This window comes from Sinocyclocheilus anshuiensis, unplaced genomic scaffold, assembly GCF_001515605.1.
Source record: "Sinocyclocheilus anshuiensis isolate Anshui unplaced genomic scaffold, SAMN03320099.WGS_v1.1 scaffold51, whole genome shotgun sequence".
Classification (NCBI taxonomy): domain Eukaryota; kingdom Metazoa; phylum Chordata; class Actinopteri; order Cypriniformes; family Cyprinidae; genus Sinocyclocheilus; species Sinocyclocheilus anshuiensis.
This window is the reverse complement of record NW_015548296.1, coordinates 3,939,292-3,961,022: the sequence shown is the minus strand read 5'-3', so window position 1 is coordinate 3,961,022 and position 21,731 is coordinate 3,939,292. Positions and strand designations below refer to the sequence as shown.

The following is a 21,731-nucleotide window of genomic DNA, read 5'->3' as shown; positions in this document are numbered from 1 at the left end:
AACCCAACCGCTGGGTCAAAACAACCCAATAGCTGGGTTTGTCCCTTTTTAACCCAGCGCTGGGTTATATTTAACCCAGCATTTTTTAGATTGTAGTATGAAACCTAGCATTTAACCTAGTCTCCAGGACTGATTAGTATTTAAACTGTCTTTTAACCCATCTATATCATCTGCTGTTCATTGCTGTGCCCAGCATTCATGCCATCATGCCATTATTTTGTCTGGAATAGAGTTTTGCAATGCAGCTGATGTTTTATAAATACAGTAAATGCAATTAGTATCTTTTCATTCTCATTTTTTTACTTTTTTTGTAGACTAATTTATATAACAGGTTCAACACATACAGTACAGATTCATTGACTTTCACCTCTAGTCATGGATGCCACAGTCCCAATTTAAACCTCAAAGCGGATATCTGCTCTTGGGACAGTTGTTTCACTCAGCTGCTGATGTCATTCTCTGCGATAAGGCCCACCGAAGGTATACATCACCACCGCAGCGCCGCTCCTGTCAGGCAATGCGTTACATATCGCCATTTTGACATTTAACAAGTCACTCTTTTGTCATCTCTGAGGAACTGCGCTGCTAATGTCTCCTGCTTCTGATTTAGTTTGCTTTGGGTGGCTGCTGTCCTATCGTAATTGAGTCATCAGTGACTGAGCGGTTGGAGTGGAGCTGGCCTGCGGGCACAGCATTAATGAACCCTGCAGCCAGTGCAGCCTGGGCCGTGATGACTGTGACTGATGAGTGATTGCTGGTGGATCCCGCCATGCTAGATTTGTCACCAAAATGAGACCCCCGCCACATCCCGACTCCTGTACGACAGAGCATCAAGAACGTCACGCAACCTATTTGTCAAATGATTGAGTCTTCAAAACAAGCTCAAAACCATCAAGCTGTGACGCATCACGTCTGAGGAGCGCCATAAATCGGACGATGTTTGAAAAGCGACAACGCGATTGATATGAATGCATTGCCACGTAAACGCCAGCATAGTCCTGATGGAAGTACGAGGGGGATGAATGGCGCCGCTGTCATTATTAACGCTCGTTAGAGTAAGCCGCGGCTTGTAATCATTTCTGGTCGTGTGGAGCGTAAGGACTTTCTAAATCATCCTAAACTCATGGAGTGTCATTAACCCTGAGTGGCTGTGTTAGCAATCTAGACTCCATGTTTGACAGACTACTTCACTATCAGGTAACTCACTCGCCCTGTCTTTCTCAGAGGGCCAGTTGAGATACTGTGCCTGAGTTTCTTAGATATTGCTTATCACAAACCTGCTTGTTACAGTTTCCCAAAGAGCACAACATTATTTTACTTTGCTTCGGAAAAGCTGATACATGCTCTCATTTTCTTTACATTTTAATTTCTCTTTTTTAATAAAAAAAAATGAATATTTGGTTTAGAAGGTACTGACCAGTTCCTTTTTTTAAGTTTAAAGTTAAATTAAATTAAAACCTTTAAATATTCTATTTTGAATTTGTAATGCTAGTTTTTGCTGGTAATCAATCATGATAAAACTGGTTAGGCTGTTGTATACAAAAAAGATTTTTTTTTTTTCCATTAACAGGCCTGTGTGATTTACATTTTTGTTTCTCATTTTAAGAAGTTTGTGACTTTTTTTTAACCCACCACACAAATATGTCAGCTGAGATTTACCTGCGGCAATAAGAATCTAAACCAACCGGATATCATCAGAAAACATAACTATTTTACAAGTTGGCTATTTTGAATGAGTTCATACAATGCAGTTCATACAGAAATTTACATTTTATAGAAAAACTGAAAGCATTAAGGTCCCCACGTCAAACCTAACCATCACTGGGCCATATGCAGATCTTACGAAAATGTATGAATGCAATCATACAAATTCGTATCACCCTAGTGAAAAATAAAAATACTAAAATGTATTTGAAATACATTTATTTAATGCTCAGTATACTACAAATACCTTTATATATTTATGTACTTAATAAAACTACCCTGCAGTTGTACTTTATACTAATCTGGTATACTTAAAGCCTGCTATTTTGTGCTTAATGCACTTTAATTGTGCAGAAGTGTTGCTGAAGTCCAACTAAAAATATACTGAAGTATATTTGATTGTGCTAAAGTGGAACTAGTATACTTGAGGTACACTTAAAATGTCTTGCATTTAAAGACAAGACATTATTCAAAGATCATACAATCCTCCTTATTAGTGACATTAATATACATTTTAGGCTTAATATTAAGAAATGTGCATTGTGCACAAGTAGTACTCAGAATAAAGTTTAATTAAAATGTTTATATCAGTACGTGTCGAGCGATGTGTCAGTAAATATGTTAATAGATTTGAACTATATTTAGCATGAAATAAATGTATTTTAAATATATGACTTTTTAATTAGGGGAATTAGCCACTAAATTGCCAAAACATTAGATTAGTTCAAACTGCCGTGAGAGTGTTGTCTAAACCAGCTTGTGCCAGTAGCAAAGCAACATTGCCCATTTGAGACCTCATTGAGATTTAAGCAGCTCTAAACTGGTCTAAGAACAGCTCATGTTTTTATGTGTGTATTAAAGGCAAAATGTGCAACTTTTGTGCCACTTGCATCACCAAGTCACGAAAGTAATGACTAGCTAGCTCTACTCCAGACTCTTGGCCTGCAGTTTACATTTTTCTTAGTTTTTTTCTTAGTTGGAGGTCTATACATATCAAGCTGAGAAAATGCTTTGTATTGCTGTAATGTTTTACATCCTAATGAAAGAGACCTTTTGTCTTTTTATGCAAGGAGATGTGTTTTCTTTTGATGCTTTCTACAAGCTAAATCAATCTAAAACCTCTCCTTACAAAGACAATTAACTTAACAGAAACAGGAAGGCTTAACATAATTAAAGATGTGTGATGTTTAATACTACATTTTAACATTTTGAACTCCAGTAACTTGTTTTTACTCATCACAGGTCTTGACTGAAACACACAAGGTATAGTTTATTCCGACGGTGCGGTGATATCGATTCATGGCCTGACCCCATCCTTGAACTCTGCACAGAGGTGGATAGTCCTGTAAAGCCAGCACGATTGAAAGCGTAGCAGCCACCATGGCTTTATACTGTGTGCCATCATTCTTCTCAGTCATAGCAAGGTCTCCTCTGAACTGACTCCAAAAGCCTCTCTGTACATTCAGCCAGCAGAGTCGATCTTGTTTATTCTCTTGAGACCCCAGAAGAGCGGGACAGAGAGGGAAAGAAAGAGCAGGTGTGGAGTTGAAGGAAACTGAAATGGAGAATGAGACAGAAAGAGAACCAGATGATAGAAAGTGAATGCCAGTATGAGATACATAAAGTGAGAAATGGATTTGGAGGAGGAAAAAAGACTAGAATAAAGAAAAAAGAGAATAAATTCAGCCTAAGAAAAAGGAAAATATAAAGCAAAATAAAGGAATGTATGCTCTTTTTCGAAATCCTAGTGAGCTGCCTATGTAGACAGCATTTTAAGGCATCCTGGGTGTCAAGCATGTTCCATTATATTGCCTGTTAAGATATATTTTGGCTAAATTCATAAATAAAAAATGTTTTTAAGGATAATGTTTCCCAGAATGCTTTGTGGCAAAAAAATTAAGTGAACAAAAAAAATTTGGCAACAAGAAAAATGTTGTTTTTTGAGCATACACTGTCTTTCAAAATTTAGGGTCAGTAATATTTGGATTTTTTTTTTTTAAGAAGCCTCTTATGCTCACCAATGCTGCATTTATTTGATTAAAGCTAAATAAAAACAGTAAAATTGGAAAATATTTTTGTAATATATAAAAAACCGAAAAAAAGTTTATTTAATTCATTCCTTTGATGGCAAAGCTGTATTTTTAACAGCAATTTCTCCAGCCTTCAGTGTCACATGATCCTCCAGAAATCATTCTAATATGCTGATTTGATGCTCAAGAAACATTTCTTATTATTGGTGAAATTTGTGGTTAAATTGTAATTGTTGTTTTAAATATGATTGCTTATATGAACGTAAAAAGCCATCATGTCACCTTTTGAATAATGCATCCTTGCTGAATAAAAATATTAAGTTCTTTCAAAAAATATATATTATTGGAACATTTTTGGTCTTTTCTAATTCAAGTAGTGACACTAACAATGGGCTGCAGAGTGAACTGACTTGCCTTAAAGGAACTTTGATCAAACGAATCAATTGTGAGTCGAGTCTCCTGTGTGCTTTGTTATTTATGTGCCTCACATATAGAGCGTTCCAAATCAGTCGCATATGTGTTTCCATGTCAGTTAGTATGCCGCTTTATAAGGCTGCTGCCTACTAGGCAGTAGACATCGAGGCAGCTCACTAGGTTTCGTAACAGAGTAGTCAAAGAGAATGAGAGTGCATGTGTGTATGAGAAAGAGAGAGAGAGGACCCTTGTGGGCCAATCTCATCTGTCACAGCCAAGCTTCATCATTAATATGCAACAGCAGCCTGCCGATGCTTGGCATTGACCCATTTTCTCGCTGAAATATCACCGCAAGGTTCACGGTGTGAGAGAGATGCAGACCTGCACATAATCGGCTTTGCGTGAAACACCCAGGAACAGGGGGTCTACTTGAAAACACAAGCATTCATATCCAGAGATAATAACTTCCTCTTTGTCCGGCACACTTTTGATTAGGAGAGCTGCAGGAGTTCAGAAATACTTGTCCGTCCTCTAAAACTGATAACGACAAAATCCGAAGCCATTACACATTTAAACCGGGTCCCCGGTTTGTGCCAATAGCAGGACGTCACATGATGGAACAGAACTGCAATAGTATTCATGAGATTCACAGGTTGTAAGAAGGGAGGGTGCAGTGGGATTTGGTGCATATGTAAAGTGTCAAGATATTCACATGTTAATATAATCCTTAAGTGGAATATGGACAGACAGATTTGGCTTGATGGAGGGCTCAAGAATGCTTAAAAATGTATTACAGGTGGGGTGGAGGGATGCCATTGCTGCATACATTTTCACAAGAACGAGCCATTAATTTATGCGTACACCTGCATCATGATTGGCAGGGTTATATGAACATGCTCCTCCCAAACCTTCGGTTAGATTGTGGAAACACATTGGATGCACAGGCTGTTTCAGCACAGAGCTTTTTCTGAAGAGTGTGTTGAAGTACTTTAGCATTAATTATCAAAGCTTTGAGGGAAAGATCTGCTGTAGAGACGTCTTCCTGCATGATGTCTGGAATTGGTTTTCTCCCACTAGCATGTAATATGTATATGTGGCATGAAAACATGCAAAATGCATATATCTCCATTGAAACTTTTTTTAAAAATTTGATTGTTTTAATGTTTTTTGATCGTTTTTAGAAGTTTCAATGCTCAAATTTGAGCAAAAAATACAGTAAAATATTGTGAAGTATTATTACAGTGTTTTTTATCTAATTTAAAATGTAATTTATATTTATTATGGCAAAGCTGAATTTTCAGCATCATTACTCCAGTCTTCAGTGTCACGTGATCTTTCAGAAATCATTCTAATAATATCATCTCTATAATCATTCTCATTCTAATATGCTAATTTGCTGCTCAATAAACATTTCTTATTATTAACAATGTAGAAATCATGATAGATTAGTTGTTGTTTTTTTTGTCACATTCAAAATGTCTCTACTGTTACTTTTGATCATTTTAATGCAGTCTTGCTGTATAAAAGTATAATTTTCTTTCCAAAAATTCTTAATTGGGGGGGGTTTATGTATTTTGTAGTTGTTTTATGTAGTATATGAACATGAACAGCAATGTATGTTTTTCATAATTCGTCGCGTATCATGTAATGTATTATGCACGTGCCATATAATATTTTATGTTGTTATATATATTTAATAATAATACATTTTATATGTTTTATGTATTTATACCTGTAGTGATATCTTTATATCATATATTTATGTTGTATAATATATTTATTGTGTTATGAACCATATGTATCATTTGAAAATCTACCTTTTGTTTTCTCTCTCTTTCTCTCTTTCTCGCAGGTGTTGGGCAGTTTTAGAGATTGTTCCCCAGATGGCCGTGGAGTCACTGCTGGAGGAGAAACTCTTAAATAGCAGCGCAGGACAAACAGAGACGACTCATACAGCACACACATTTATCTACTCCAGCATATCCCTAGAGGAGTGAGTGCATACATGCACACGAACATATACATTTATATCTACTGTACATGCATTGAGGTTCTTGTACAACAATTGTAAAGATGTCTCGGGAGACATGATACTTGAAGGTTACTGTCAAGATTGCCTTAGTGTACCAGGTGTTGTTTTTCATGGGCCAAAGTCTTTTTTAACAAATGCCAGTTCTGGTTTCAGTGTGAGAAAACAACTTGAGGTTAGCTGTGCCACTTTAGTTTTGCTCTGTGAACTGTTGTATTCTGCTGTTATACATCTGCGTTTAAAGCACATCTTCTTTCTGTAATGCATGATGGCAGATAACGAATTAGAGCGCGTTCGGTACCAGTCACGAAGAATTACAGCCCAATAAAACAAGTCGCACAATGAATGACAACACAAGTCAGACTGAATCCGAACATCGCTCACGCTCTTTTAATCGTTGTCTCCTTGGCTCTATCAGTGACAGGGGAAATGGAGAACATCCTAGGCAGGAGTCTTTTTTTTAGGAATTCATACATTGCAGTACTTGTTTATGTATGAGGCATGTATTAATATTTAAATAAGCTCCGTTCGGATCAGTGTCATGTGTAATACAAGCAGATAGATTTCTGGCCCTAATGATTCAGTTGTTTGTGTGACGGTGGATAGAGTAGCATGATTAGACACGTCAGTCAGCGGTTTCTTCGCTCCCAGATGCTTCCTCATGCAGCCATTTTCACCCCGGCACTCACCTCGAGTGATGCGCCTAGCGTCGTATGATTGACTAAGCATGAATTTAAGCAGGTGAGGACCCTGTAAATAAGCTTTTCCCTCAGAAACGGTCTCGTTTTAGGCCCCTCCCTCCATCTCGAGCTCTCTGCAGATGGATTCTGCCACCTGGAGATCGCAGAGTTCTGCTTTTGGCATCCCCTCTCCTCCGCTGTTTATATCAGCCGGGTTTGTCGAGGTAATCCAGCCAGCTCCAAACTAGCGGAAAGATGGAGTTAGGGAAATGGATTTCTGGAATAAAATGAAAGTGTGTTTTGGGTGTGCGTGTGATGTAACTCTGACAGGGAATTCATTGAGCCCCATAACTCCGTTCACTCATCTGTGGAGTTTTTTTTTTTTTTAAGTAAAGCTTTACTAGACTGCAATTTTACTCCAAGGCCCCTCTACTCTGTAATTTACTTTGAAAGTCATTGTTGGTGCTTTTAAAAGACTAAGACCGTTCGAACTATTCAAACAGTATCTAAAGGTGCCGTATCAGGCATAATTTAGAAAACACAAAATCAAGGGGAAAATGGAAGGCTTGCTCTTAAACACGCCAGCCACTTGATTTTTTTCACACAAAATATTTCCATTATATTCGCAGTGAAACAGATTTTCATGTCAGTATTTTGACAATTATTTAATTTAGCTGTCTGCACACCCCTGCTTTTTGAATATGTGAATGTTTTCTTAATGACGATAGGTGTCGGCGGTAGTTATGAGAGGGAATGATGGGACTCTGAGTGAGAGATCCACAGAACAACAGTGGCCCCTGGAGGTTAAAAGATGCACTGCATGAGCCTGGCCTGCTTAAACACCATTATCAGGTGCATAAGTACCTCGAAAATAAAATCTGCTGAAGTTCACTGCAAATGTGTTCGAGGTCGTCGTAAAGCACTGCTTGCATGTGAGTACGTTGTTACGCACGTAGTATAATCTGCATCTGCGAATGCATGTCATCTAACTTGCAATTACACATAAATCAATATGTTGCTGTTTGTTTACGGGTTTCAAGTGCATGTTTACGACTTGATCCCAGAATAAATACCTCATTCATCGTCTGTCTTTCTTTACCGTGACCGTCTTTCTCTCTTGCTCGCTGTCATTCTCACTTTCAGCATCAGATCTACAACTCACTAATGAGTGAAAGCCTCCCCTCATGTGTAGTGAGACTCTCTTGAGGCTCTCCAACAGCTGTACTGGTAGATTTCATCTCATAATTTGCTTCACATTCAGTTTAGGCTTTCATTTGCCCATTCGATTAAATTAGCCGTTTCATATGGTCCCCTAACAGCAGTTTGACTCCGTCGCCTTATTCAAATGTGCACACAGTTCTCTAGGTCTTTGCCTGCACCACAAAGACCTGGGGACAAAGCGGTCCACACCTGGGTGTGTGGACGCAAGGGATTCGGTGGAAAATGTGGGGCGTTCGGTCTCCCGGCAGAACTGTTGAAATTTTTGAAAAATGGAGGTCAGACACGAAACGTTTCGCACAATCCTCTGGCTGCAGAGAGGAGGACTCCAGGGGAGTGGGAGGAAAGAAATAATTAAAGCCAAGAGAAATTCATTTGCGCCACAGTTACAGAGAATGTCATTTCCACTGCATTATGCGTCTCTTTTACAAAAGCCGGGGTTAAATATTTTAAAGGCCTGACTGCCTCTCATCTGGTGACCTCCATTATTGAAAACGAAATATACTTTAGCAGGCAGAGGCATTACCCCACAGCTAGAGGGTCAGCCTGCTTCAGACGTTGCCTTGCGTTTGATAACCTCTGGATTCATTGATTATATACAGCTGATGGATTCTAAGCACTGACTCAGAGCTTTGCTTTTTCAATTCAATTAAAGCATTATAGTGGAGCTACTCGATATTTCTTCATGCAGGCAATTATATTGTCAGCCGTGCGATTGATTTGTCTACAGTCGTTAAGACTTTTTTACAACTGGAGCAGAGGTATTTTCTATAATTATTTATTATTTTTGGACTGAATTTGATAATGCCATTGTTCATATTGATCTGCTGTCCTTACCCTGGTTGTTATATGCTCGTGTGCCAGTTTATTTAGTCGAAGAACATGGGGTGTATTGGGCAATTAAAAGGTATTGGGTAGGATTAGGGATGTACAATATGGTCATGCAGAATATATCTGCTGTCCTTACCCTGGTTGTTATATGCTCGTGTGCCAGTTTATTTAGTCGAAGAACATGGGGTGTATTGGGCAATTAAAAGGTATTGGGTAGGATTAGGGATGTAGAATATGGTCATGCAGAATATGTGCTTTATAAGTACTAATAAACAGCCAATATGTTAATAATAGACATGCTAATAAGCAACTAGTTAATAGTGAGAATTGGTCCCTATACTAAAGTGTTACCCTTAAAATCATGAAATAGACATTTTTCCTGTCTGCTGATATCCCAACTTGGTTTTTATATTATATTATATTATATGATATTATATTTTATTTATTATTTGTCTTTTAAACTGTTACATTTATTTTTTGTTAGTTTTCACAATAGTTCACAATTGCAATTGGTTTTAATTTTTAATTTTATTTATTTGTTTATTTATTTATTTTTGTATTTCATGGCTACAAAGGAAAAGTACACTTCTTAGCACAATCTGGAGTTATTTATATTTAGTGGATTTTTTATTTTTTTTTTAATGAAGGGGGTTTGCAACGTTTTACGTTTTATTATGTATCATTACAAATTTTAACAAAAAATTGAAGTAATTTTTATTTTATTTTAGTTCATTTTGGAATCAGGTATTCCAGACCTCCTTAGTTGTGCCGTATGGAAGGACAGAGCAGTGAGTTCCTGTGTTAGTTGACTTATATCGCCCCTTTTGTTGAAGTTAAAACATGACTGAGATGAAGTGAAAGCAGTAAGTCAGTGCAGTTTCTCATTGCTGGCCTGAAGCTAAGCACTTGCCAAATGATTTTCTGGCCAACGAGGAACAAAACAATGTATTTAAGGTTAGTTCTGCCGTTTTTGCCATGTATGTGGTCAAATCTCCTCCGTTGATTTGCTTTCAGACGTAACCTCCTGGATGATTTGAAATTGGCCAGACATCAAGTATTACTGCAGGCTTCCTCTCTCCAAAAGCAGATTAGTAGCTCTGAAATACAGCCCTCTAGCTACAAAGCCGCAAAGAAAAAAGACAAAAAATTATTTGAATTTCAAAGACACAGGGACTGAGCCAAAAGCAAGGACTTTATAAGACACAACAGTGAATGAAAATGGAATGGAGAATCAGTCCACACATTCCCAGAGGGGTGACTGTTTGAAAGATCGGAGGTACATTTTACCCTGTGGACCAAACCTAGAAACGTTTTTTTTTACGGAGGCTTGTAACAGATTCACTCCATGCTCCACATGCAAAAACCTTTTGGCCTTGCCTTTAGGCTTTTGACCGCTTAACTAGAATGTTCTTCGGTGTGACTGGAGTAATAAAAGAACTGGATTTTAGTGTCATAGAGTCAAAGTATCTCTCGTTTGAGAGTAATATGCATTACTACACATATAGTCACTTATACAACACTTATAATCAAAGCACATTATTTCTTTCTTCTTTCTTTTTTTTTTTTTGCAGGTCTGAAAAGGCAGGGGAGATAGCAACGATACCTCTAACCAAGGTAAATGCCAGGTTTTACTCAGTGTCCAATGCTTCTCAAATCCAAATTTGCAGACCTTGTAATCCAGAGAGAGCCTTTGAATGTCTGTAGTGCTTCGAATGTGTGACAGGCCAAGAATAAGTAAATATCAAGATGCTTCTCCTATGTTTAAGCCTTGGAGTGCAAGGGGTTTCTGATATAATGTACTCTAAAGTGCTTTTTGACTTTCAAAGGTCAAGTGTTTTGCAACTCAGAGAGGCTAGATTGGGCTTGAGATGCTCTAATCAGATGCGTGTGGGATGACTTCATGTCTGAATCACAGATCATTATTGCCATCTGCAGTTGACATCTTGATTTGTTGAAGCTGTTTGTTTTTGACTCCCTCTTCAGGATCATTCTATCACTTTAAAACAGAGTAGCTCCAAGGCATTTTGATGTTGAACATCTATATGTAAGGAACGTAAAACATAAAAACAAACCCACTGCAGTTTAATATAATATTAACTGGATAGTCCAACTTCACATAAATATTGAAATGCTGTTATTATTCAAATGAATCTCACCCCAGAAACCAAAAGAAAAGTCATATTTTGCATAAAGAAATGTAATCTACTTTTAGCTTACATTAGGAATTTCTTTGGTTTGTGATATTATCAAATACGCAAGTTTTACTGTGATGCATCTGTATTTAATTATGATTGTAATAATTCTTATATTGATTTTTTAATTAAAGTTTATCAATAAAATAATTATTTTTGCAATATAATATATGATTTGATAAATAAATACTTAAAAATGTAATTTTAAAAATAAATGTAATTGTCTTGAAAATAATATTAGAATGCAGTGACAATTAGGCGGAATTCTATTTTCTTAATTCAACATTTTGGAGGTAAAAAATGTTAGATTTTTGACTTTTGTGGTAAAATATGTCCTGCACACTTCTTCTTTCTAGGATTTTTCTATCAAATTGCTATTTGAAATCACCCTATTATTTGAAATCCAAATGCTTTTATTTTGTCTGTGGAACACAAAGTAGATATTTTTAAAATTAGTTTGAATTTTTAATTCTGCCAAAAACAACATATGTTCAGTTTACGGTTTTGCAAAAAATCAAATGCGATTTTCATGCGCATCTCGTCAGTATAGCCGCTTCTGGTGAGCCCTAGTTCAGTTGTTTGTTCTCTCTCTCTCTCTCTCTCTCTCTCTCTCTCTCTCTCTGTCTCTTTTAAATCTATTAAAGCTTAAAAATCTATTCCTTTGTATGTCATTGAAGAAAATGGGGAAAAACAGCATACAGGTTCTAAACAACATAAGGATGAGTAATGGCAGAATTTTAATTTTGAGGTGAACTATTTCTTTAAATACTGCAGCTGACTTAAAGACACAACCTTTCTCATTTGGGAGAAACCCTTTTCGTGTGAACAGTGTTTGGCAATTCTGTGGCAACTCAAGTGTGAAAATCATTCTTCTGTGTCTTGTGCCTATGGCTGGTACTCTGGAAATGAGCTTAGAGGCAGGAGAGGCATCACAATAATGAATAATGCATGACTAAATATTTTCAAGCGCACTCTTGTATCTTGGCGCTCCTCTTGGTTTGCTTGAGTCTTACCAATCTTGTAATGAGGCTAAATATTTCCATTCCAATCTGTTAGCATACAAAGATCCTAGCCTCAGCTCAAGACATTCTCAGAAGCTTCCCGTGTGGTGTTGTGAGTAATGTGCATGTACGTCATAACAACTGTAGAGTTCAGCTCAGCGTCTCTGGCCCAATGCATTCAGTTGTTTTTCACAGGTACGTGAGCTGGATGTTTGTTTGCGGAGTTACTGCATTTCCACCTCTCACAGCACTGTATATGCTTCGCTGGCTGCTGTCCAATCAATCTTTCCTATTTGGAGTATGATGACTGTGATGATTACCTCATTTGTGTCATTAATTCTCAAAACAGTAGGTTAAAAATTAAATAAACAAAGCGGGTTCAGAAATGTGTTTGTCATCAGCTCCTGCCGTAGACGGAGCTGTTTGAGGAGGGGAGGGGGCTCAACAGGGGGTTCATCACCCTAGTTAGTAAACATTGCTCTTTTTATGCTGTCACGTTTGGGTAGGCAGAACACGCGCTCATTTGAGGACGTTTTCAAGCTCTGACGTCCCCGCTTTCCCTGTGACATTTGCATTGCACAGAGTGCAACCTTCATGCTTCGCCTCACAGAGGTGTGCTGTATTACAAGAAGGCTTTGTGAGGAAAGACTTCAGCTCTGCTTGTTATGAAAATGTACAAGATCGAGTGGCTGGCTGTTCATGTGCTGGATATCACCTCCAAAGCACCTTCTGTTTATATTAGCATAAATACCTTTCAAGTAGTTTTGCCTCCTTTTTTTAATAAGCCGGCATCTACTTAAAAATTTGACAGTGAGATACATCACATGTATTTAATTTAGCAATGGTTAACTGCAGTGTAAAGTTGCTTTAAAGGTTAAGTATGCCGTTTCGGTGCTACTCGTGCATCACAGTATCTTACTGTTTTATATGAGGCTTGACAGTTAAGAGCTAACATTTGTGGCAAGAACTTGTGTTTAGCTTCGCTTTTGAGAAGAAACTGCAAATTTGGCATCAGATTCCTCCATCTTGTAAGAACACTGCCAGTGTTTACCCTTACTTTTCCTATTTGCCTGTTTCTGCACATTGTGATAAGTCTTTGAACTTTGACTTGCACTTCTGTACCGAATCTGAGTGTAACATGTCAGTTATGCAGAGTTCACACTGCCTGATTTTCAAAGTCATCGAATCACCGTTGTTTTCACACTGCACGACTATCTGGGGTAGCATTCAGTTGCTGCTGTGTTCACATATTGCACGGTGGATCGGCGACAGGAGGTTACACACTGCATGACAATAGGAAGAATCACAGACAACTCTGTCTGGTCCGCAAACTACGTTTCATATAACTCCTCCCCGAACTTCCCACTGCCCTGTATCTTGCTTTCTCATAGGCTGTAGGTTAGGGCTGGGCAATATGACCTAAAATCAAAACCTTGATTAATTGAACACTTACCTCGATTACAATTATTGTATGATTATTATTTTATTTTTATTTTTTTGCCCTCATAGTTCATTAAAGGTTTGTACCGTAAATATACTCAACTATTAAAGGTGGTTTTTTTTTTTTCGAGTGCATTTCTTAACTTTGTTATTTTAAAATAATTGAAGGAAACAATGTATTTATTGCCCCGCCTCCGGGGTCTTCTGATTGCTCCACTGTTTTGGAACTTACATTGATGAGCGGTGCTGCGTGTAAAAGTTTAAATTCTTTTAACACGCAACTCACGTGCAAGACGCTGCAAAAGTCGTGAGCGCAACAGTCATATAGCGCCCAACTACACAAGTGGTAGTATGTTTTTAAGGGGAAATTATTAATAGGATTAAAAAACCTAAATAACTGATATGGGAAAATTACGTCGGTTAGAGGTTCTGAATTTCGGTTTCGATTTCTTTTCGATTAATTGTCCAGCCCTTCTGTAGGTCATCACCGATGTATTTTTCAATCAGAACTCATTTCACACAGCAGGATTTTGAATCGCCGACAGGTCCAGATATTTAGCATGCCAAATACTTCACAGGCATCAGCGAATCTCTCAGATCGTGTCTTTGATAATTCAAACTGCATGTTTGTCACTTGCGTGAACGAGCCTCCGATTTTGGGCATTTTTTGGCAATTTCGCAAAACCTGACGGCGAGTGAAAATCGGGGCTGAAATCGTGCAGCGTGAACTCGGCATTATGGTCCCACACTGGCCTCTGGCTCAGTCTTCAATAGCCACGCCCCAAACTCTCACTGTTGGTCGAACTGGAATAATTGACAGGTCTGAGCAGATCACTCTGAATATTCTGATGGTGCCTGGGAGGCTCAATGTGTAGACTTTTGAGGAAGATAAACCCATGAATGGCATGCAATGAACATTAAACTGGGTTAAGAGAATACAAAAAAAATCTTTGGCAAAAAAAAAAGTGAAAAAATGTATTTGTAGTCTTATTATATAAATATTATTTTTTTTTAAATCATGTTTGTACATTAATTTCACCCTTGAGAATACTGAGACTCATCAGGTGTTCATAAATATTGCTGATGCCAAATTTCATGGCATTTCAATATCTACAGTCTCAGATGACACTTAATTTATATTAAATCTGCTGAAGTAATCATTACACAACAAGCATTTTTTATAAGAAAGCAGCCGCCAGGAACATAAACATGATTGTGATTTCTCTACAACAGTTTACTTGTCACCCAGACAGGTAAAGAGAGGAGGTTTTGAAGCAGTGAGCATTCCAGACGAGTGATTGACACACCCAGTGTGGGCTTCCCCTCCTGCGACGGGCCTACTGTACCAGAGGAGCGTCAGTGCGCTATACAGAGTCTATAATTAGCCTGCCTCTAATCCCTATCATGCGGTGTATTTATTATACACCCCAGAGTGTTTGTGTGTGCGCTGCTACAAAACTGCCCTACCACGGGGAGTCAGTCACTGTACTCACTAGTTAGTGACATGATTGACAGGTGTTTCTCCACTTCCTCATCTAGCAACAGATGCTTACCTGCAAGCCACCAACAGGAGCCTAGCACCGTCGCTGAAAGCAAATGACAGCAATGTTGCCCTAAGAGAGAGTAGTTAAAATAAAATAATAAAAATATAAATTTTCAGGGGCTCAAATGTAATTGGACAAATAAATATAATCATAAAAAAAAAATTCTTTTTTTTTGAGAATCCTTTGCAGGCAATGAGTGCCTTAAGTCTGGAACTCATGGACATCACCAAAGATTGGGTTTCCTCATTTGTGATGCTTTGCCTGGCCTTTGCTGCAGCTGACTTCAGTTATAGTTTGTTTGTGGGTCTTTCTGCCTTTAGTTTTGTCTTCATCAAGTGAAATGCAAGCTCAATCTGGTTGAGAGCAGGAGATTGACTTGGCCATTGCAGAATATTCCACTTTTTTACCATATTAAATGCAAATAAAGTGTCTACTTTAATGTTTTAAATTACATTTGTGGAAATGAAACATCAAAATATGGGCAAAATATTGTTCCATTGTCACTCAGCTAACAGATATAATACATGCATAATAGTTGATTTTATATATATGACAGTTCAATGGACTTTATTCAGTGAAAAATGTTCTCACTTATTTAGTGATGGCTCTTAGATTGGGAAAAAAAATAAACTCAGAGCAGCGATGGCAGCACATTCATTGAGGAGGTGGTCGTGTAGGTGGTTACTTAAAATGCAGCACAGATATTCAGATTATTTTTCTCACTTTTAGTCGTGTTACATATTATGTATTTTATAATTGCTGCATCCAAAATTGCTCACTCATTGACTGCTCCCAATATAGTGAATGTGCATTGTGTACTAAATAGGAGTGGAGTGAACATAATTACTGGAAATATTTGGATGCTGACATAAATATCCTTAATCAGAGAGTTACTATAATAACAACTTTACTTTGTAGTTATACAGTAATGTTCAAAAGTTTGGGGTCAGTAAAACTGGCACTATAAATTGACAATAATATGACATCAATATAATACATTTTTTTTTTTTTTTAAAAAGAGGTAACACTTTAGTATAGGGACCAATTCTCACTATTATCTAGCTGCTTATTAGCATGCCTATTATGAACATATTGGCTGTTTATTAGTACTTATAAAACGTATTCTGCATGACCATATTCTACATCCCTAATCCTACCCAATTCCCAAATTTATCAATATCCTTACTACCTATTAATAAGCAGCAAATTTGGAGTTTATTGAAGCAAAAGTCGTAGTTTATGGTTTGTTAATAGCAAGAATTGGACCTTAAAATAAAGTCGAAAAAAAATCGTACTGACCCTTTTAAATACTTTTAAATGTAGTGTTATCAGAGTGCATTATGGGTATAAAAGACTATGTAAAGAATGAAGATATTCACTCAGAAAACAGCTCTTATTGGACATTATATATGAAATAGTGAGCAATTTTAGATACAGTTGCCTTTTTCTCATCTACTGTATATGGTGCTATTGCACAATTTAACATCTATTAGTACAATTTTGAATTGAATACAGTTCTAACTGCTTTGTCAAATCTTGTTTTACTTTTGCTCTTCATTATATATCAGCTAAAGAGAGTTGGGTTGCCAGAAGATCCTTCGCAAGAGTCAATAACAATCATCACTAGTTCCTTGAGGTGTTTTGGTTGTTTTCACTGAAAAGCAGGTGTTCAGAAACAAGTTAATTCTTCAAGTTGTGCTGAAGGAAGCAAGCAGTTTATTCATCTAAAGCTCTAATTGCTACCTGTATCTGACTAACAAAAAGTCAACAGTGGCAAATCCAATAAGCCTTATAGTGTAGTTCAACATCTCTGAATACCTCCAGTAGAGAGGTAGTCATGTGCTGTTTAAAGAGATTATGTAACATTCATTACATATCATGAGCATAAAATTAGCCTAAAACATTATAATTAAAACATTAACATTAGCATTATCTTTCCATATTTCAAAGGTCAAGATAATATATATAACCTGACATTAGTTATTTTTTCCTCTTCAAGCGTTCTGTCTGATGGTGTAATTCAGCCGTTGGAGGCTTGACTGTGATGGAAGGCGCGAGTCTGCCAATCAGGATGCATAGGAATTCTCTATGTATTACTCTGGGTCAATATTTGTCAGAACCATTTGAGCATTGCTTAAAACAGCTGAGATCCATTTATTATTCAGAGGTAACGTTGAATGCCAGAGTCCAGGGGAAGACGAGTGGGAGATGTCAGTTGCAATGGATGGATATGTGAGACCTGACCTGCCTGCTTTATTATTGGGTTTAAGGTGACAGGGAGAGAAAATATGAATAGACATTGGTGGAGATGAAATATGTGAGAGGGGCCAGATGTCGATACGGCGACACCTTTGCTTTCGAGTCAGATTCGGTGTCAGATAAGGCAAAGAGCTCGGGCGCCACTGTACACGCAAAGAAAAGGTGAACATTTTGGGAGGATGCACATTATAAGAGGGGGAATGAGTCGATGCTGATATCGATCAGAGTAGGAAAAAAATAGTTTCTTCCAAGAAAAAATGGTCTAAATCCAGCACCATGGGTAGAAAATAAATCATATTAGAGTTGAGACCAAAGATGAGGCTGTTCTTAGTGCAATTGGGAAGAAATAGAGGTACACTAGGAAAATCTATTTTCACAATTATCTGTCCATTATTTATGATGTTTTCTATAGGTTTTGGGTTATAAAACTGGTTACAGCACAGATCCACTGCAGATGCTTCAGTGAAGCACAGTCGATTGCATGGGATCGACTGTGCAGTCTGTATTTTCTGCTTTGCTAAAATTATCTTTGCACTCCCATATTTTGGTGTTCATGCCATAATATACATCTGAATTTTTGCTATAACAAAAATCACCCATTTTCTTTATCTTGTACAATTTCCTAGAATACATTGTCCAGGCTTGATGAAATTCTCTCTTCTCAATCAGCTTCGTCCATCTTTATATTTATAGCGTAAACGGCTTCAACCTTTCAAATCTTCAACCTTAGGAAAACTAAAAAGAAAACTTTTGAAGTACTTTGAAGTAAGTGAACTTTTGTTCCTCATTCAAATATGAATCTGCCGAGCACCGGTCTTTTGAAGCAGGTGGTGACTCAGCACTATTTGCTTCAGCAGCCTTCATCATAAGGAATATATTAGATCCTTCTCATAGGATGTTACGAGGAACTGCACAGACGAGACAGCAGGTCAGCCGCCCTGTAACCCTGCTTTTGTGGACCGGACGTGTTGGGCAACTTTGATGTGCTCATTTACATACTGGTAAACACAGAGACTCATAGCAGGTAATGTTCTTGAGCCAGTGCCGGCCAGCTTTGAGATTGATGTAATTTGGGGAGCTCGTCTTTCTCGATCTGCACGGTATGTGCAAGGATTATGCAGATGAGACTGGTGAGCCAATGAATCCCTAGAGCTGAAGACATCGGGAAAGAAAATGATGGCAGCACGGGTACGGCAAGACAGGTGGAGGAGAAACTGACAGAAAACAAAACATGATGGCATTAGGAAGGCGAGGGAGCTGTAACACGTTTTTCATCCTTTAGAAAACAGCTGACAGGGCAACCAGATGAACATGTTCGTAAAGGAAGTTGTCAGAGCTGGTCAGTAGAAGCTGACAAGACTGAATTTCCCCCTGGAACATATTCTTCACAAAAACACAAAGAGGGGTTCTTTATACTTGGGCATGGATCTTCAAATATGTAATACAATTATTTTGAAGCTTTATCTGCCAGAATTATGCATATAAAATAACCTCTCATAGCATTCAGTTTGCAGGCAGAGTAATATTATTAAATTTGCTCAACTTCAGCACCATGGACAGTGAAAATACTGTATTGTGTCAGTTGTATCAGGATGAAAACAAAGATGAGACATGCTTTATACACTACCACAAACACACTGAATAAAATTAAACGTGTATAATTAAAATATATATATATATATATATATATATATATATATAAATGCACAATCATAATTGTATTAATTTAATATTTTATTACTTTATATTTCAAAGTAATAAAAATAAATTATATATTTGTACATTAATCAATATATATATATTTATAATATTATATTAATATGTATAATGTTATACATATTATATTTTGGATTTTTAAAAGGAAAAAGTTTTGGTTAATGTTTATTCGATTATGAATAAAAACTCATTTTTATCAATACATTAAATGAACGTTGGTGCATGAATACAGTTGTATTAGAATATTTAAATAAGTTATTTATATACTTTATGTGCAGTTTTCTGTTTTGTTTTCCCAAAAAAACTCAAGAGTTTTTTCAGACACTGTGGTAAATTTTGTAGAGATCACACAGCAAAAGAGAAAATAATAACGCATTTCCTCTGTTGGCTTCTGTTTATGCCACTATGTAATTGAAATCCCCATAGTGTTCAAGTATGCTCTCTTTCTAGCAAATTAATCAGCGCTGCATATTTATAAACATTTCTCTCAGCTTCAGTTGTATAATTAATTTTTAAAAAAGACAGTGGATGCAGATGGACTCCTCTGCATGGGGCCCCATTAGAAGTGCATTGGTATGTACTGCTTTAAAGAAAACATTGCTTATAACATAATGATGAAATAGTTTTTTACAGTGCTGAATCATTGTTTCTCAATTGAATAGCTGGCTTATCCAGCAATGTCTAATAAAATGAAATAGACTAATAAATCCCAGGGGTATATCACATATATCATCAGTTCTGTATAATCCTGCTTTTTCTTGCTTGCGTTGACAGTGCACCCTGCTACGGGGTCCCACGGCATACAATCTTGGGGGAATATACATTTGAAAGGTTTGCTGTGACCACTTTACATTCGTAGCCTGGAACTGGAGTTCCTTAATTCAGAGGCAACCATTGAAGCAGATGATTTTGCTGAGCAACATCAAACAGCATTAGCTGTAGTTGAGACTCTTAATGTAAACATGATAAGTTGGGTGTCAAGAAATATGGGCTCTCTCATTGATCACGGAACAAGTACAGAGATTTCGCTGGGTCTTGACATTCCCAGCACTTCATCAATTATTCAGGCTCTGCTGCAGGCGTTTGGGACACGCAGGGCTGTTTAGCATTATGCTGTAACTCTGCACTCCCAGGTTCTCTGTTGGGACACATGCTCCGTTGTTCCTCTGCACCTGCCAGAGAGCTTCTGACAGGCTCGTGTGTCCACTGAGAGCTGCTTACTATACATGCATCCAGGGCCTAAAACTAACTTTTTGCCACACCTGCCAATGGCCGGTGACATGATAAAATTTACCGGCCAAATTTTTTTTTTACCAGCCATGAAACTCTTTTTGCAAAAACAAGTAGTTATTACTACTACAATAACTAAACATTTTTACAATGTTTTTGTCCTGCTGGTGCATTTTCCCTCAGTTTTACCTATTAATAATAGCCATTCAACATTACAGTATAATTGAAAGTTATTCCTATTAACATTTAATAGGCTCTGAAATATAACAGATTTTAAATTAAGTGATTTTAAAACAACCTTAACATAAACTATATTATATATGCATAAACTATACATATTAATCTTTATTCAAGCTACAAAAGTTAATCAGCGACTAGAACATTAACATTTACATTTACATTTAGTCATTTTGCCTGCAGAACAGTCCAAGGATTTCTCTTTTTATTTTGTTCTTTGATTTACATCAATGACAGACTTCAGCAGGTTTCACTTTAAAATCAGCGCTGTCTCTTTAAAACCTGATGCATATGACGCGGATCTGACACATATCCGATTTTCTCCCAACTCTTTACGGTCATTTAAGACTTTATAAATCGTTTAAGACTACGTTTACAAAGTAACTCGCCAAAACCGCGCATTTTGACATAATTGTGTGTTTTCTTGCAAGCGCTACTGGTGAGCTGTCTGAAGCGGCTCGGTGTATGTGTAACAGCCGAACGCACAGCCATTCAAACTATACTTCACTGCACCGTTTAGGCGGCGTAACCCAGGCATGTGTCGCCGCATTCTCAGGTTATGAAGAATAAAGAAGGGAAAAGTTAAATCTTCCGACATGAAGCAGCAAAATCTTCTCAGGTAAAAGTTATTAGAACCATGTCTAGGGACAAGCTGGCCATCACACTGCTCTGACCTTTTCAGTCCTTTGTATCCTATTATTTGATTCGCTCTTGTCGCTTATGACAGAACAGCTAATCACGATGATCTTGTCTTCGGACAAGATCATTTTTTCCGCTTATGTCAGAAACAGCGAATCTCTTTATAAACTGACTGTTGTTCTCACTACATTGCATTGTTATAATTCGTAAAAGTTGTACCCGCCAACTAGCGACTGACACTGTTACATGGACTCGCCAACGCTGATTTTTACTCGCATTTGGCGCTTGGCGAGTGTTAATTTTAGGCCCTGCATGCATCCCATGTTGAGTGCATGATTGTTTCCATGGAAGTACCTTTCCATCCTTCACACAGGCAACCTAAAGTGCTATCCGTCTATAGATCCCATTATGTTAAGCAAAACTTTAAACTAAATCTAGCGGCTACAATATCTATCCATCTATCTATCTATCTATCTATCTATCATTCGATCATTTGTTTTTATTCTATCTATCTGTTCTGTTCTATCGTTTAGTCATTTTATCTATCTATCTATCTATCTATCTATC

The 21,731-nt window shown here is 37.4% G+C and overlaps 1 protein-coding gene across 1 annotated transcript in view; it reads left to right on the top strand.

The window, feature by feature from the left end:
- The window catches only part of LOC107655988 (uncharacterized), a 94,321-nt gene that overhangs the window by 58,020 nt on the left and 14,570 nt on the right, over positions 1-21,731 (top strand). Inside the window, exons 12-13 of the mRNA XM_016443618.1 lie at positions 6,001-6,141; positions 10,478-10,520. Coding sequence (XP_016299104.1) covers positions 6,001-6,141; positions 10,478-10,520 — 184 coding nt within the window. The remainder of the gene's footprint in view (positions 1-6,000; positions 6,142-10,477; positions 10,521-21,731) is intronic.